The sequence below is a fragment of the Erythrolamprus reginae genome, chromosome Z, assembly GCF_031021105.1.
Source record: "Erythrolamprus reginae isolate rEryReg1 chromosome Z, rEryReg1.hap1, whole genome shotgun sequence".
NCBI lineage: Eukaryota > Metazoa > Chordata > Lepidosauria > Squamata > Dipsadidae > Erythrolamprus > Erythrolamprus reginae.
Genome location: NC_091963.1, coordinates 118,548,548 through 118,566,660, shown reverse-complemented (window position 1 = coordinate 118,566,660; position 18,113 = coordinate 118,548,548). Strand labels below are relative to the sequence as shown.

The 18,113-nt window shown below is 41.7% G+C and overlaps 1 protein-coding gene across 1 annotated transcript in view; it reads left to right on the top strand.

Moving 5' to 3' along the window:
* LOC139154851 (potassium voltage-gated channel subfamily A member 7-like) overlaps positions 1 to 11,531 on the top strand; it is a 48,030-nt gene extending 36,499 nt beyond the window's left edge. The window contains exon 2 of the mRNA XM_070729869.1: positions 10,641 to 11,531. Within this exon, the coding sequence (XP_070585970.1) occupies positions 10,641 to 11,531 (891 nt within the window). The remainder of the gene's footprint in view (positions 1 to 10,640) is intronic.
* Positions 11,532 to 18,113: the final 6,582 nt, after the last annotated feature.

Here is an 18,113-nt window from a genome sequence, read left to right as displayed (position 1 = left end):
AACAATTACAATATAAATACTTAAATAAGTACTATCAGTCGATAAATTCCCCATCGCGGATTTCACCTATCGCGGCCAGGTCTGGAACGTAACACCAGCGATAGGTGAGGGACTACTGTACTCGTGAGAATGAGTCCTCTGCATCATAATCCTAATCCTGCTCAGAGTGTGGCTAATTTTTCCAGCAAAAAAAATTGGCCGTTTTCAATGGTGACATTTTAAAATAACTGCTGAGTTCAACGTTTTGTTCACTATAAACTTTTTTGTTTGAAAATTGGCTAATCTGTTTGGAATTTAGTAAAAAGATTTTCTCTCTCTCTTCTTGAATTGTGGAAGTGTTCGATGTCTTGAATTATTCGTAAAAATAATAAAAGTGGAATGCAGGCAGAAATAATCGCCCACAAAAAGTAAAAATGTAAGCACAGAAACTCATAAATATGAGAGTTTTGAAGTCCTATGTAAAATTGTATGACATGGAAAGTAAAAATATAATGCATGCGGAATTTTCTTGTTCGGAATGCCAGGCAACTGCACTCTTTTCTAGCACATATCATTCCATTCCTGCATTTTGGACTTTACAATTTCCCCATTTTAACATGTGCCATTCCAATTGGCGCGTTTTTAACTCTTGGGGATTCTGACTATCACCAGCCCACAGAAGATTTTCTTAATTTCTGCAAGGTCTGGCATTTTCCTAAATGTGCTGATACCTCCCTCTAGTAGATAGATGATGCCAATTTGATTACATAAACATCTAAATAGAAAATAGGGTATAATATGATCTGAGCTATAGAGAGCGGACTGAAGGCAATTAATGTAGTTCCTTGGCTAGAGCTAAATAAATAAATAGAGCTTTTTTTGACAGGTCAGTGGATCTGCTGTGAACTCCCTGAAGGAGAGATGGAATATTAATGAAACAAAAAAGACTGTGTGGAAAATGCAAAGAAGTAAAAATACTTTTGTTTATAATGCTGAGCCTAAGAATATGAACATACAGAGGTGCTGAACAAATATTCTCAATATGTTCTAGAAACAGATATCAGCCAGACAGATCTAGTCCTGGGATTTTTCCAAGTAGATGTTGATCTTAGAAATTCCAGACAACTAACAGGTACTTCCCTCCTTTGCAGAACAAGCAGGCCCCACTACAGAAGTCAAAATTAGAGAGGCAAGAAATCAGAGCTGACCAGAGGACAGAGATGGGAGAAACATCTGACCTTGACATTCTGCTTTTCTCCAGCCTTTAGGCACACTTTAATTTGATTCCTTCTGCAAATAACTGGACCAATATAGTATCCCATATTAGAAACATAGAAACATAGAAATATAGAAGACTGACGGCAGAAAAAGACCTCATGGTCCATCTAGTCTGCCCTTATACTATTTCCTGTATTTTATCTTACAATGGATATATGTTTATCCCAGGCATGTTTAAATTCGGTTACTGTGGATTTACCAACCACGCCTTCTGGAAGTTTGTTCCAAGGATCTACTACTCTTTCAGTAAAATAATATTTTCTCATGTTGCCTTTGATCTTTCCCCCAACTAACTTCAGATTGTGTCCCCTTGTTCTTGTGTTCACTTTCCTATTAAAAGCACTTCCCTCCTGAACCCTATTTAACCCTTTAACATATTTAAATGTTTCGATCATGTCCCCCCTTTTCCTTCTGTCTTCCAGACTATACAGATTGAATTCATTATGTCTTTCCTGATACATTTTATGCTTAAGACCTTCCACCATTCTTGTAGCCTGTCTTTGGACCCGTTCAATTTTGTCAATATCTTGTTGTAGGTGAGGTCTCCAGAACTGAACACAGTACTCCAAATGTGGTCTCACCAGCGCTCTATATAAGGGGATCATAATCTCCCTCTTCCTGCTTGTTATACCTCTAGCTATGCAGCCTACCATATTCTCTACCATCCATTTCCAAATCTCTCCCCCACCCCGCTGTTGTTTTGAATTATGTTAGGAGTGTATCAGTTTTCATATTATTTTTCCTCCTATGTCACAAGTATATGTAACTTATGTGTATAGAGTGAAAAAAATATTTAATATTTGTATAGCATTTCACAGGATTCAGAATGTTGTATTTGCATGATTTAGTTGTAAATTTGATCATAATCTTACATGATTGCCCCCATCACTCATATAGCAGATGCTAAAGGGGTGTTGGTCTTACCCGATACATGCCTTCTGATAAAGTTGAGATAGCAACTTTGAGATAGGAATGGGTTAACTTGTCCCTTCAGCTGAGTGGATTGAGTCTGTCAGAGCTGAAATTCCTGCCTCTGTTGCTAGGGCTTCCAGCTTTCTATGAAAATGAAGTACAGACTCAATGTGCCACTCTCCAGTTCCACCCCAGAACAAAAAGGAGGAGACCAGACAATGCTAGGGAGGGACTGGATGCTATCTCAACCCTATGAGAAGGAGTGTATCAGATAAGACAATGCCCCTTCTCTATAGAGAGTTAAGATAGCATCCAGGAATGGCTGTCCAATAGATGGGCTTAAGTCTGCTCCTGGGACAAATAAATCCAGCTTTTAGTGCCGGATAAAGGGCAATGGGTTATCACCTGTCTAGGTCTCGTAAGCAACTGAAGGTCATAAGCCATAGAAATAGTGGCTCTCAGCCAGCGACTGACCATTGAGGACGTAATTCTGAGTCCCAAAGAGCCTGATAGATGAAGAGCGCCTCTCTTTTTTGCAGCTCAGCACTTGGTTTAACATAAATACGAAGGGCCCTCTGAATATCCAGCATATGTCACTGCTTCTCCAAGGGGCGGACTGGGTCAAGGCAGAACTTAGGCAAGATGAGCTCTTGTGCCTGGTGAAATTAGGAATTGGTTTTGGGAATTACAGTATATGTCAGATGGTTTGGCTGATGGACCTCAAGGGCTTGTATGGGCTACTAGTCAAAGAATTGGGGACCTTGGTGAGGTCCCAAGTGGGATACCTGTGACCACAGGAGGACACAGGTTGGCTGCCCTCTGATGAAGTGCTGGATGTGGGATGCTGGGCTAGGGACTCCAGCAAACACAGGTCAGAATGAGGACAGGGTCGCCATCTGCCTCCGGATGGTGTTGTGCAAAAGCCCTTTGTACAATCCATCCTAGAGGAAATCCAGGATCTGCCCAATGGTGAATTGAGGCCAGCATGAGTACACCATGCACAGTACGCCTTCCAGGTGGCCGCATATATTTGCTGGGTAGAAGGTTGCTGTGAGGCTTGAATGATTGCGATAGCCCTGGAGGAAATGTTGTCACACCTCTTATTATTCTTGGGGTGCAGGAGGCGGGCCGGGCTGCAAGACATGCCTCTTACTGGAGTCTGGCAGCTCTGTGGCGTCTCTCAGCCGGTCAGTTTAGTTCCAGTTCCAGCTCCAGCTGTCACCATAGAGCAGGAAGTGCACTCTCAGAGCGGCCAGTGTCCTAGCTGGGGCTTGGGAGAGAGAAAGAAAGAGAGACTTCGGCTGCTTCTGCTTTTGTCTGCATGTAAGGAAAGCAGCAGAACCCCTTCTTCCTCTGGATATGTGGCTTCCAAACCTCATCCAGTGAGGTGGCTGCTCTGATCATTAGAGACCTCCCCTTCCCCCCCATTGATCTCCACTCCAATTTCCCCATGGTCCCCCCACTTGAGTGCTGACTGACCAGAGTGCCCACCAACATTTCCAGAAAGCCCCTCCACCTTGGGAGTCACCAGAGAGGATGGTAATTGAGGCAGACTCTTCCTGGAGAGGGGAGCTTCCTAGGACCCTTCCCTGCACTCCCTTCCTCCCACAGGCCCTGCTTACTCTTCCCAGGTGCCCAGCAGCGAGACACTGGGCAACCCTGACAGACACAGCTTGGCCGGCTTGGCCATGACGAGTGCTCCCTGCCCACAGCTGCGCTTGCCCTGTAGGGGGCTGGCTGGGGCCTCTGTAGATGGCAGCAGTGAGAGTAACAGCAACCTAAAGTGCCTCAACCATCCCCGCAAACAGAAGCAGATGGCAATCAAACCAAAGCTGACAGCTAAACTTCTAGCTGGGCACAACACGTAAAAGTGCATGTAAGACACAGGAACCGGACAAGGGACATTTGGCTGCATGCTAGAAATCTATCTCCCCTTTCGCTCTCAAGAGGCTGTGGAAGTACGATGAGTCTTATGAAGACTCTTTCTGGTGGAGTTTAGAAAAGAGAAAGATTTCTTATGTCTCATTTCTCCGCTGTCCCACCCCTCCCCACCTGGAACTCCCTTTTGCTGGCCAAAATCGACAGGCCAAGTTCAGGGAGCTGAATGCACCACTGTAGCCCAGAAAGAGAAAACAACATGAGACATGGGCTCTCTTGCAGCACCTCCTCTCTCTCTTCTTCTCCTGAGTGGTAGCAGTTTATCTGGCTCACCAAATCTGGCCTGTCAATCTCTGGATGCACAGCTGCCATTCAGGAGAACGAGAGAGAGAAAAGGCCCTTAGTCACATTATTTTCTTGGGCAGTGGCAGTTTATTCAGTTTTTCTTTACATTGGAGTTTCCCTGCAAAGACTGGCCAAGAGAGAGTAGTGGCATAGAGAAGCCAGGCGCTGGTAAGATGCGCATCTCACAGCCTGCCTCTCCCCATTATCTGCTTCAGCTGCCACCCACAAATTGTGCCCGAGCATCTTACCAGCATCTGGCAGCTTCACCACTTCTTTTTCTTGGCCAGCTTTTGCAGGAAAATTCCTTGAAATGTAAAGAAAAACTTCTCATGGGTGCAAGAAGTTGTTAATTGCTCACATTTGCAAGAAGTTTTTCTTTACATTTCAAGGAGTTTCCCTGCAAAGACAGAGCGAGAGAGAGAAGTAGTGAGCTGCCAGACTCTGGTAAGATGTTCAGGCACAATTTGGAGGTGGCAGGTGGGGCAGAAGATGCCATACATAGTTGGGGAATGGGGCTTGTTTTTGGGGGGGCTTATTTCAATGCATTTCTTGAAAAGACATCAGGTGTTAAAGACAGCAAAGTGCCAGGTTCACAGCACACAAGTCTGGCAAACTGATATTGTACCGGCATTCTTCTGATGTCCAGGGGCCTTGGACCGTGGAAGATTGGGACATTACTCCCCACCTGAACAGGCTGGCTCTGTCGTGACTATTAGCCTGTGCCGCTCCCTTCGATATTGCAGGAGACCTCCACCAATGGAGAGAACAAAAGCCCTCCCTAGATAGCAAGACCTTGGCTGATGAATTGCTGCATACTGTCCTCTGGAATGCCAAAAGGAACCATTGGAGATCTCTGGAGTGTAGGCATGTTCAAGAAATGATATTATTACTGGAAATCATTTTGCCCAGGAGTATAGAGAGCAATGCTAGGTGAACCCTGCATTGAAGTTGGATAATGTCCAACAGTTCCCTAATACTGTCCTGCCTCTCCTTGGACAAATACACCCTGCACTCAAGGGAGTCCATGACCACTCCTAAATGAGAAATACAGGTTTGATGCTTTCTCTGTCAATAGAGAAACTGTGGTGTTCAACGATCTGAACTATTACCTGGAGATTGTCTCTTGCCTGTTGAATCAAGGTAGACTGGATTAAAATGTCATCCAGGCAACATTGGACATGCATGAGGACAGCCCTTAGGTGGGCCACAAGGACCACCAGGGCTTTACATGATGGGCAGATGAAAGATCAAACAGGAGGGCATGGTATTGGTAGTGGTTACCTGCAGGGTGGACTACTGCCCGGACAGGGGGGAATGCAGTGGGGTAGTGAAAATGGAGCTCCACCCCAGAGCACTCAATTTGCACTGAAAGATGTTGAAAGAAAATGCAGGGTGTCCTGCATATGCCATGCCCACAGTGTGGTAGTAAAAATTTTGGGAGTCCTTCACTGGGTACCTGCATAACAAACCTAAGGTACTGCCAGTGGAGGGGCAGAATCGGTACATGCAAGTATGCCTCTGTCAGGTCAATTGAAGAGAAGTCGCCCTCCCATATGCTGCAAATGATGGATGTCCAAGAGTGCATTTTGAACCATCTGTAAATTACATAATTTACAGGTTTCAGGACAAGAACAGCTCTCCACTTCCCAAGGCTTTGGGGACTACAAAGAGAATGGAGCAAAAGCCCTGCCTGTGTTGACTCTTAGGCACCCCCTTGGATAGCTCAAATTTCCAGCAGGTGCAAAGTGTCTGACTCCATAAAAGTCCTCTTCAAAGCATTGGTGGAAACTGGGCTGCAGAGAAAAAAACCTGGGGGGGGGGGGACATCCAATCCTGACCTCACCATCTCCCTGACCCAGTCATCTGAGGTAATCTCATCCCACCGGTCAGCGAAGGTCAGGTGATTGCCGATGGGGAACAATGATGCACAAACAATTGGGGCAATGAAAGGAACACCCACACCCACCCCAAAAGGGATGTCTGGACTGCCTCTGGAAGGCCTGTCAGGCTGTTGTCTCTACTTTTGTCCATATTGACCTGATGGCCTGGGAAATCCTGAGCCCGATTTGTATGGATAAAAGGAAGTCGCCAGAAATAAGGTGGAGCCGAAAACTGCCCTTCTAGGACAGGGAAGGAAGCACTTATAATTGTCCTTTGCCTCAACTAAAATTGGGTCTAAAGCCTCCCCAAACAGCCTTTGACCTGCAAAAGGAGCAGACACAAGGCGCCATTTGTGGTATGCATCTGCTTGCCATTGCTGGAGACAGAGCATTTTGCGGGCCACTATGGATGAAGCAACGGCTTTTGATGTGAGTCGCGCTGCATTAAACATGGTGTCAGAAAAAAACTGGCCCCCCACCAAAGGTTTATTAATATGTTGTTGAGCTCTGACATCTGATGTTGGAATTCTGGCCTGAAGCTGATGCAACCAGAGTAGCAAGGTATGGGTAAAGAATGAAGCAGATGTTGCTGCCTTGACAGCCAAAACTGCTGCTATATGTAATTTTTTGCAATGTCTGTTCCATCCTCCTGTCCTCAGGTCAGATGAGTTCCTCTGGTTCCCCTGGCATGCCTGATGATTGGTGCAATGCCAAGACAGGGTTGTCCACTGTCGGAGTCAGGCATGGCCCTGCAAGCTCCTGCCCCATGTTGTAAATTTTTTTGTTTGTTATTGACGGAATCGGACCTAATGCCAGCTACAACCATTGCTGCTGCACGGCGTCCACAAAGAGCTAAGGAGAAGACACAACGCCAGCCTGCAGAATAGTCTAGGTGAAAAGCAGATCCGAGGGACTTGGTTTCTCTGATTGGGACTCAGCTGGATGCTGCCCCAAATTTGCTGAATAAGCCCGGTGGAAAGAGGCCTGTAAAGGGTGTTTGTTCCAGCTGCAGTCCCTCATCCTCTGACAATTCCAGATCTTGATAACCTTTGTTATCAGAACCCTAGTACAAACTATGAGAGGAACACTCAAATGAGCAAATCTCATGCAAATCAGTTCAATCTTAAGGATCCAACTTGAGTCCTCAGTCTAATGCTGGTAATGATGGAGCATACCTTGGGCAATAGAGTTGCTAAATTGCTGTGGCGATGCCCTGTTTGATGGCATCAGCGATCATTATGCAAATATTAGCTGAGGCCACAGGTGCCCTCTCCATATCTAGCCTGAGGCTGGCTGTGGTTGGAATAAAGGTGGGATCATCAGTTCTGTCTGTTTGGGACAGTACCCCAGAGGTCTGTCTGATCCAGATTAGACAAATGGTCAACCACATCCATAATAGACAGAGAGACAAGTGGTCAATAACATTCATAATAGACCGAGCCCTTGAGGGGACTCTGGTAGTTTGGCGCAGTTCAGACTGACAGTTGGAGGAGCAGGAACCCCGCTGATCAGACTTAGCACAAATTTTGTTGTATCTCCGGCACTTGTCCTTCTCGGTCTTTGAGCCCTTATCTGACTATGACCTTTGGAGTCAGATGTGCCAGTCAAAGAAAACCTTTTATGCCCCTTGGAATTGGTCTTAGCAGAGGAGGACGTTTTATCGTCCATGATTGAGAAGGTGACGGGTCAGTAGCCAATGAGGACAGATCTTATAATAGAGCGGCATGATTATATTCCAGGCTGACCAGGTACGGCCAGTGCATGTGGAGTGCGGAGCTCCTGAAGGCCAGAACCCCATTTGGGCTGATGAGAGCACTAGACTCTCTTGAATTAAGGGGCTGCTGTACCTTGCCCTTGGTGTTCAAAACAGTGCTGGTGGAAAGACAACCGCTGTGCTGTTTTCAAAATAGTGGCAGAAGCTGGCCTTGCATAGTGCTACAAAATGGTGGCTATAATAACCACCTTGAAAGGAAAAGCCCAGAAAGTTAGTGCCTAGAGTACTGACTTATAGTGAGCTATGATCCTTCGTCACTCACTATCAAAATGGACTACTAGATTCCTGAACACTGAGGAGCACCAGACTCCCCTTTCTTGTATGGAGTGGAGCTCTAGACTCCTGTACACATAAGGAGCACTAGACTCATATCCCTTGCTGAGAGTAAAGCACTAGACTCCATAAACACAGAAGCATGAGACTTCCAATTCAGGCATTGGCGGCAGACTTGGGTGGAGTAACGGTGGCATGGAGCATACAGCTCCTGATTTTGGGCCAAATCAGCTCCGCCTGATAAGTGGAGTGAAAGATTCCTGTATTAGCAGACTGAAATGGGATTGGGTTGTTGAAGTCGATGGAAAAGACTAAGAGCCCGATGGAGAATCTGAGGAAAGCTAAGTCCAGCCATGAACGTGGCTGGTCCCAAGACTGGAGCTACAGTTCCAAGTCTATTCAGGCCAGTGACAACACACAATGGTAAAGTAGACTCAACAGGCTTAACTCACAGTTCAAGGAGGAAACACAGAAAAGAAGGAATTCCAGGTGAAATAGCCTTCAGGAATGTAGAACACTTTTGCACATCTGTCCATGATGAGGACTGAGTCGAAAACTGGGAGCCTCGCCTCAGTGGCGGGGATTTCAGTTCTGACAGATTCTGTTGAACCAGTTGAAGGGACAAGTTAACTCATTCCTGGATTTTATCTCGACCCACTATGGAGAAGAGACTGATTCATATTGGGCTACATCTAAAGTTAATGGCAGGACTGTGATTTATTAAATAGGGAATTTCTGCTTCACAGTTTAGACTTTATGCTAATAGACTAACCTTATTGTCTGCAACAATGGCCAAGAATCCATTCTGATAAATCAACGTTTTTTAATTTCTAATCTGTCCTCCATCCTTTCACCTTGTTGCCTGAACAGAAAAGAATACAATATGGCAAGCCTCACCTTGCGCTTCTTTCAGTGATGTAAATATTGTGCTATCCTGGTTTCATCTTTAGATATAGGAAGAATGTGGTGGGGTGATGGAAATAGGGGAATTTATTTGGGATAGCTTGGATAGGGGAGTAGAAAGAGTTTGAAGTGGTGGTGAATTGATAGTTGTTCTTGGTCCTCCCTCTTTAAATATTGAAGCATATTATATTCCGTTTATTTTCAAAATACAGCACTTTACACTGTTGTATTTGGGCACTTTCTTATTCGTTGTGCAGAATGGAGCTCAAACATTTCCCTTGATAGAACAATTGTATTGCTTTTTATTTTCTGCAGAAATCATAGCATATGGCTTGTCAAGTATCAAATAAAGTTTGGTACATGCTTGAAATATTTTATTGCAGCCCTCTTTCCTTGATAATAGCAAGATATTTAGGCATGCTGAAATACAGATAGTCCTCTATTTACAACAATTCAATTAGTTATCAAATGGGGCAAAATTGGCCACTTTCTTTATCACTGCAGTTGGTAGTGATAAAGAAAGCAGTCCCAGGCATTATGACACACTAAATTGGGGGGAAATTAGTGAGCATAGTAACATGGTTGGTGATTATTAACTTTTATTATCCTCATTAATTTTTTTTTCTAAACAAAAGGCAGGGCATGCTAGTGAGAATGAACTAAGAAAACTGCTACATGTGGTCCTCAACTTACAATAGTTGGTTTACTGATAGTTGAAATTTACAATCCCAGAAAGGTGACTTACAACCATTCTTCATAATTACAAAAATTGCAGCATCCCCATGGCCATGTGATCAAAATTCACATGCTTAGCAATTGATTCAAATATTTATGACCGCTGCAGTGCTCTGGGATCGTGTGATCAAGTTCTGAAAGCTTCTGACAAGCAGAATGAATGGAGAAGCCAGATTCACTTAATAACCATGTTATTAACTTAACAATTGCAATGATTCACTTAACAATTGTGGCAAGAAAAGATGTAAAATGGGTCAAAACAAATGTCTCACTTAGAAACATAAATTTTGGGCTCAATTGTGGATATAAATCAAGGACTGCCTGTACAGTGAAAACATAATTCAAGGGCAGTGTTTATTATGATAATGTGACACGTAAAGACTTCAATATATGGGCACATAACATATTAATATTTTCAGGAATAATATATGGTGGCCTAGCCATTTCGACTGTAGAGCCTTCTGAGTGTGAAATCTCTTGTAATGTTTTTCAGGATTTGAATTGCCAAAATTCTGGGAATTGAAGTCCACACATCCTAAGTTGCTAGTTTGAAAGAATTTGCTTTAATATGCTCACCAGTTTAGCCCATCTTTTCTAATTTAAATTAGTGTTTTGTACTATTTCATTTTTCACCTCCTTCACATTAATCAAATTGTTCTGTTTTCGTTTCTTCCTTTCCGCAGCTTGTCCATCATCATTCGAATAGCAGCGTGCCGCATACAGTGCCAACAAAGTCTCATTCTGAAGATCCTTTCTTCATTGTGGAAACCATTTGCATCTGTTGGTTCTCCTTTGAACTCCTGGTGCGATTCATAGCCTGCCCAAGTAAGCCAGCTTTCTTCAAGGATATCATGAACATGATTGATTTTATAGCCATCATCCCTTACTTTGTTGCCCTTGGTACAGAGTTTGCACGCCAGCGTGGGGTAAGCCAACCTGCCATGTCATTGGCTATCCTCAGAGTCATCCGGTTGGTGAGAGTCTTTAGAATCTTCAAACTCTCCAGACACTCCAAAGGATTGCAAATCCTAGGTCAGACGCTTAAAGCCAGCATGAGGGAACTGGGCTTGCTCATCTTCTTCCTCTTCATTGGAGTCATCTTGTTCTCCAGTGCTGTCTATTTTGCAGAAGCTGATCATGAACAGTCAAATTTCTCCAGCATCCCTTCTGCCTTCTGGTGGGCTGTGGTTACCATGACAACTGTGGGATATGGTGACATGTACCCTGAAACTATGGGAGGCAAAATTGTGGGGTCTCTTTGTGCAATTGCTGGAGTACTCACTATCTCGCTTCCAGTACCTGTCATTGTCTCCAACTTCAGCTACTTTTATCACCGAGAAACTGATTGTGAGGATCAAGGTCAATACACCCACATTACAACATGCCCATATACCCCACCACCATCCCCAGAGCTTGCTGCCATCCAAAGGAAAGCTCATGCCCATGAGAAAGCTCTACATAGAGAGAAGCATGGGGACAAAGAACTTATTGTACCCAATTCAGAATTTCTAGATGGTATGGTGCCTACAGGCAATTCAGAAGTGCCCAACAAACGTCTTGTGACCCAAGTGTGATCATCTCATCTGCCCAAGCAATTCTTGTCTGCTACATGCCTTTCTTTACTTCATCTCAGCATATTTAACCTGAAAGTTCTGCATAATACGGCCATGAGCCAGAAGTCTGATTTGTTATTGTGCTTAAAAACTAATAATGGGTTCAGAGATTAATTTAGAAGAGAGGGTTTGGAATGGGACAAATTACAATTGGCTGCCAAAGGATCAGACTATATATAGTAAGAAAAATGAATTAAATCTCAAAGAGGCAGTTCAACAGACACATATTTTGTCATATTGTTATTTTCTAACTTGGAGTTGCAATCAGTCATCAAAAAAGGGTCTTTCTGCTTCTTTTATTTCCCTTTACTCTGTTACCTATCTTCCTTATGTGACTCAAAAGGGCACGAAGATGCCTTCCTGAAACCACAGTACTGTGTTCTTGGGTTACATCTGCTGGATCGTTCAATGGAACATACTCAGGACAAGCAGACCCCAAATAGCAAGTGTGGGGATAAATAAGGGAGTGCTATCAGGCAGTCATTTTTGATTCAGGATATTACAGGCAACATTGTCATCATACTATGAAGGAACTGTAAATACATCTCTAGGAGAAGGCCTGTTGCTGCTGTGCTACTACTGCTGCTACTAGTACTACTTTTACTGCTGCTGCTGCTGCTACGGGTCTTTCATCAACCTACTTTCCTAACATAGGACTTCTTTACTTTAATTCTACAACAGATAATTTGCCTTCATGTTTCTGGGAATTTACTTCGAAAATTGCTCTTGTTTTTTAAGCAGTAGCAAAACTGTAATTGTATGTGTTTTAGAAATTACTTTATTTATTTCTGAAATTTAATCCCATCCTCTTCTCAGCACATTCTTCTATTTCTATGTTCAGTCCCCTACAAAGAAAAAGGATAATTTAATATAACATTGAAACCAAGATCAACTCTGTTTACTATACCTCAAACCAACCAAACTTTAAAAAAAGAAAACCAGGGTAAAGGAGTTTAGATTGAGCAACAGATATTGTGTATATCTTTGAGACAGCATTGACTCATGTCAACTACTAGGATTAGTCTGCCCAGGTTTTTTTGGCAAGATTTTTGGAAGTGATTTTCTATTACCTTCTTCCTGGGATTAGAGAGAACAACTAGTCCAAAGTCACCTAATTGGCTTTCAGGTAGAAATTTCCTGGTTTCTAGTCTGGTGCTTTAATCACAAACTGACTATTCTTAGAATACAATTAAAGAGCAGCAACTGATTATTATTTAATCCCTTATTCAGCACTAGTGTTTCTTTTGCTTGTGGGGTGAAAAAAATGTGAGTTGTTTCTGGACAACTCAATAGTCTTTCCTTACAAATAAGGACAATCAATTTTGCTCTTCCATTGCCTTTTATACTTATGGGACAAAACCCTTCCTGTATCAATTTATCAAGTTCCTTTAGGGAGAACACAGACTTTTCCCACCAAAACCTTAATTTTTAATTTAAGTTATTAGCAATAGCATTTAGACTTCTATACAGCTTCACAGTGCTTTATAGTCCACTCTAAGCGGTTTACAGAGTCAGCATATTGCCCCCAACAATCTGGCTTCCCATTTTATCCACCTCAGAAGATGGAAGGCTGAGTCAACCTTGAGCCTGGTGAGGTTTGATCTGTCAAACTGCTGGCAGCTGGTGATCAGAAGTAGCCTGCAATACTGTACTCTAAGCATTATGCCACCGTGGCTCTTCTGCTAGCTGTTCTTAAGCATTTTTTGTTGTTTTTACTTCATATCATATGTTTTAAAATACCAGCTTTTTCCTACTTGATCTCTTCCATGTTCATTAGATTACAGCTCCATTCTTTTTGGATGGAATTTTTAAACCTGTAGACCAATAGTTATAGAGGGCACTAGACTGGGAATGAGTGGGTTAAACTTTAAAGGTAAATCCTTGTGTTAGTTATTCCATGAAATATTCATGGGGAATGGAAGTGATGGTGGTTCTGAGTCTTAATAAATACCCATCAGCTGGGGGGAAAGTGAAACTGAAAGAGAGGAAGACCTCTCTAACCCCCATTTCACAGACACTTTTATTTGTCTTAATAAAATCTCTATTACACTAGTCTTAAGAAGAGAGAAAGGGAAGAGTTTACATTTTTGGTCAAACAATAGCACTTCCTATTGATTATGTTTTGTCTTAAAATAGGGCAAAAAAGAACTATGTAATTTTTTTTTAAAAAAAGCTTCTTAAGCTCAATTAATCTTAAAGGACAGAGTGTGAATAAATGAATCTAAACAATAGTGTGAGTTGTGTGAGTGAGTACAGAGGCTACAAATCTCAACAGAAATGCAATTCAATAGAAATGGCTGGTAAGTGGATAATATGCTAAGTTTAAAAAATATTATAGCTGCAGTTAAATTATCTCCCTACTCATTTCTTAGATTAAGAATGTAACGACAAAGTAATGTTATGCAGAATATGTTATTAACAAGAGTGGGCAGGGTAGCAGGGTTCCCCAAACTTGGCAACTTTAAGACTTGTGGACTCCAACTCCCAGAATTCTGGGAGTTGAAGTCCACAAGTCTTAAAGTTGCCAAGTTTGAAGACCTCTAGGGTAGGGTGAAGAAGTGCAAAGGAAGACAGGATTCCTACATCTTCCTCTTGGAAGGGGGAAGTTCAGCAAATGGAGTGGGTCAGCCAGACTGAACATAACAAGAGCCTGCTGAACCAGATCAACATCTATCTACCCCAAGTATCTGTTTTCCAGTCATGGTGCTGTCTGAATAAGCTGGACTTTGGCTCCCATAAAACTTCAGAAATTTGGGAGTTGATATCCAGTGTTTTTTTTAAAAAAAACTGATTGAGCAAAGTTCGACTTGGCAGTGAACAACTCTTTAATAGAGTTGTAACATATGGTTGATATAACTGAGCTTTTTTAAAAAAATCCTGCTTTCTATTAGTACATGAAAGAAATGGGCAGAGCATAAACACTACAGAGTTATAATTTTAATCTCAATGACAAGATATGTTTAAAACAAGGTTTGTAAATAGTGTTGTTGCTGAAAAATAAGACAAATAAAACACAATATGGCTAAATGTAGTAAGAGAACCTTGCTTATAAATTTGTCTTTTCTTAAAATAGGATTTTTTATTATATCTTGTAGAAGAAATTCTACAGATTACTTAAGCATCATCAAAAGAAATTAACATTATTTGTCCTAAATTTCCTGCAAGTTTCCTTCTCTGAATAGCCTCATATTTTACCATTGTGTATGCAAGTGGGAGAAAAACATATATCTGCTTTCTGGGCATTATGCAAAGATGTGCTTATTAACAGTGAAAGTGAGTGTAAGAAGAAAAGGATTACTCTGGTGAGAATTGCCACCTTGTCACTCATAAATACTGTGTGAAGGAATCTTAAAGTTACATGATAATGTAGATCATGTAACTCTTTAGAAGTATAGTTCCTATGCCAGGAACATAGGTGACAATTATCCCTCTTAACAGCTAGAGTCTTGTCTGGGCCAACTGTAATTTAAACATTTTGAGTAGCATGTAATTTCTCTGCATAATTTCAGTAACTGGTATAACTTATGACCAAAACAGTTGCACTATAGTTGCTAAGCACAGTCACGGTGGCTATATTTATAAATGGTACCATGCACAAATGTATTTGCATTTATTACTCAACCATATAGGATATAGGATTAGAGTAAAAGCTTAGAAAATATTTGGAAGAAATTAACATATGTAAGCATTCCAAAGCTGGGATCCAGATGGAAGCTGCTACAGCTTTTGTTGGATAATGAGGTAAATTATAAACACCTGTTGGATGTGGGTTGAGAAATCTGTTGCCCCTCTGATGTTGCTAAAGGGCAACTTCCAGCATTCCCCATGTTGAGCCTTGCAAAAATTCATTAGGGATGCTCCACATTAGCTCTAGCCTGATAAACTTTATATTCATCAGTATAATATGGGAGTGTTCCCCCTCACCATTTTTTCTGGCACAGCACCATCAATGTTGAAGTCTCCACATTTTTTCCAGCAAATAATAATTAGGCATTGATGGAAAAAGGATATTGGGCTAGTTTTTGCTAGTCTTCTCTTCCATAATGCTTTGAATCAAATGTTAACAGCAAAATAAATGCTTCATTGTTTATAGTTTCTTGGGTATTCTTTACACACACACACTCACACACACACAGCCTGCAGTGCTGGGAAACCTGCTTGAAAGCCTGCAGTGCTGCATCCATCAGCATGTGGAAGAACAAGTGGCTTGAACCAAATTTCAAAAACCTGTGCTGTCCTCTTTTCCTCCTTGGACATTTTAAGATGGGTTGACTTCAACTATCAGAATATTCTAGCCAGCAATGCTATTCTGGGAATTGCAGTCCACACATCTTAAATTGGCTAAAGTTGGGAAATGCTGGCCTAGGCATTTCTGCAAACAAGCTGGCAGGAATAACCAATACTCCAGAAGATAGGTTCAAGATACAGAAAGATATCGGCAGACTTGAACACCGGACCCTATCTAACAAAATAAAATTCAATGGTGAGAAACATAAGTTTCTATATTTAGTCTAGGAAAATAAAATGCACAGATATAGAATAATGGCCCAATACATACAAGGGGTCCTGGAGTTCTAGTGGACAATCACTTGTATATGAGTCAGTAGTGTGCTGCAGCTGCCAAAAAAGCCATTGCAGCCCTAGGCTGTGTTAAAAGATGGATAGAATCAAAATCATGTGAAGTGTTAGTACCACTTTATAATGCCTTGGTAAGACCACACTTGGGAAACTGCATCTGGATTTGGTTGCCATGATATAAAAAAGATGTTGCAATTCTAGAAAGAGTGCAGAGAAAAACAACAAAGATGATTAGGGGACTGGAGGCTAAAACATGAAGAACAGTAGCAGGAATTCGGCATTTCTAGTTTAGTGAAAAGAAGGAATAGGGATACCATGATAGTGTTTCAATATCTTAAGGGGCTGCCACAAAGACGGGGAGGTCAACCTACTCTCCAAAGCGACTAGAATACACAAGAATTAATGGATGAAAACTAATAAAGAACAGAACCAGTCTAGAACTAAGGAGAAATTTCCTGACAATCAGAACAATTAATCAGTGGAACAGCTTGCCTCCAAAAGTTGTGAATGCTCCAACACTGGAGAGTTGAGAAGAGATTGGAAACCATTTGTCTGAAGCAGTGTAGGGTTTCCTGCCTAAGCAGGGGGTTGGACTAGAAGACCTCCAAGGTCCTTTTCAACTCTGTTATTCTGTTACAGGTGGGGAAAAGGGGCACAGGGGATGTGTGTTTTTCAACTCTGCAACCACCAACAATTAAACAAGCAACTAAATGAAAGAAACCGGGGGTGGGGTGGGGGTGGGGGTTTCTTCAGAAGGAATGGATAATGTAAAAAATGGCAAAATATATTTTACATGGTGGCCATTATGGATGCATACTAGTAATAGTGTAGAGCATAGTTTACAGGTAGTTCTGGATTAACAACTCTTTGTTTAGCAACTTTTTAAATTAAAATTAAAAAAGTTACCTATGACCAATATACATACCTGCAACCTCATAGTATTTCACAAACACAGAGTCAAAAAACAGGTGCTTAGCAATTGGCATGTATTTATAACAGTTGCAGCATCCTAGGTTATGTGATCACCATCTTCTCAGCCAGCTTTCAACAAGGAAAATCAACAAGGGACACTGACTTTGTTTAATGACTGTATGATTCACTTAACAACTGCAGTTATTCACTTAAAAACTGTCAAAAAGATTATAAAATTGGGAATAACTCACTTAACGGTGTCCTTAATGATGGAAATTCTGGTTCTAATTGTGGTCATAGAAACATAGAAACATAGAAGACTGACGGCAGAAAAAGACCTCATGGTCCATCTAGTCTGCCCTTTTACTATTTCCTGTATTTTATCTTACAATGGATATATGTTTATCCCAGGCATGTTTAAATTCAGTTACTGTGGATTTCCCAACCACGTCTGCTGGAAGTTTGTTCCAAGGATCTACTACTCTTTCAGTAAAATAATATTTTTCATAAAATAAGTTGAGTACTATCTATATAGTTTTAATAAAGTAATGGGGTCACAATGCCTTAGCAATTACAGATGCTCAGCTTGTCACCTGGAAAGCTGACAGCAAATGCTTGAGACCTGAGCTCCCATTCCTTGGCCCAACTCTGGCCCACCTAAGCAGTTCAAAAGTATGCAGGTAGATAAATAGGTATCAGTTGTGTAGGCGGTAACAGCATTCCATGGACCTTGGTGTATAATCATGATGATCACACAACATGGAAATTGTCTTCAGAAAACACTGGATCTCTCAGCTAAGAGAGATGAGCACTGCCCCTGAGATTCAGAACCAACTAAATAGAGAAATCTTTACCTTTAATAGGTAAAAGCAATAGATTATAATATATTGAATAGTAATAGTACAGTAATTTTAATAATAGTTAGCAATAGCAACATAGTGATAGGACACATGATAGGAAGCATTCAATGTATTACTTTTTTAATGTTTATTTTTTAATAAAGAAACCACCTGTGTAGGATCTAGGGCTTATATGTGTCTTGAGTCTGGGTCA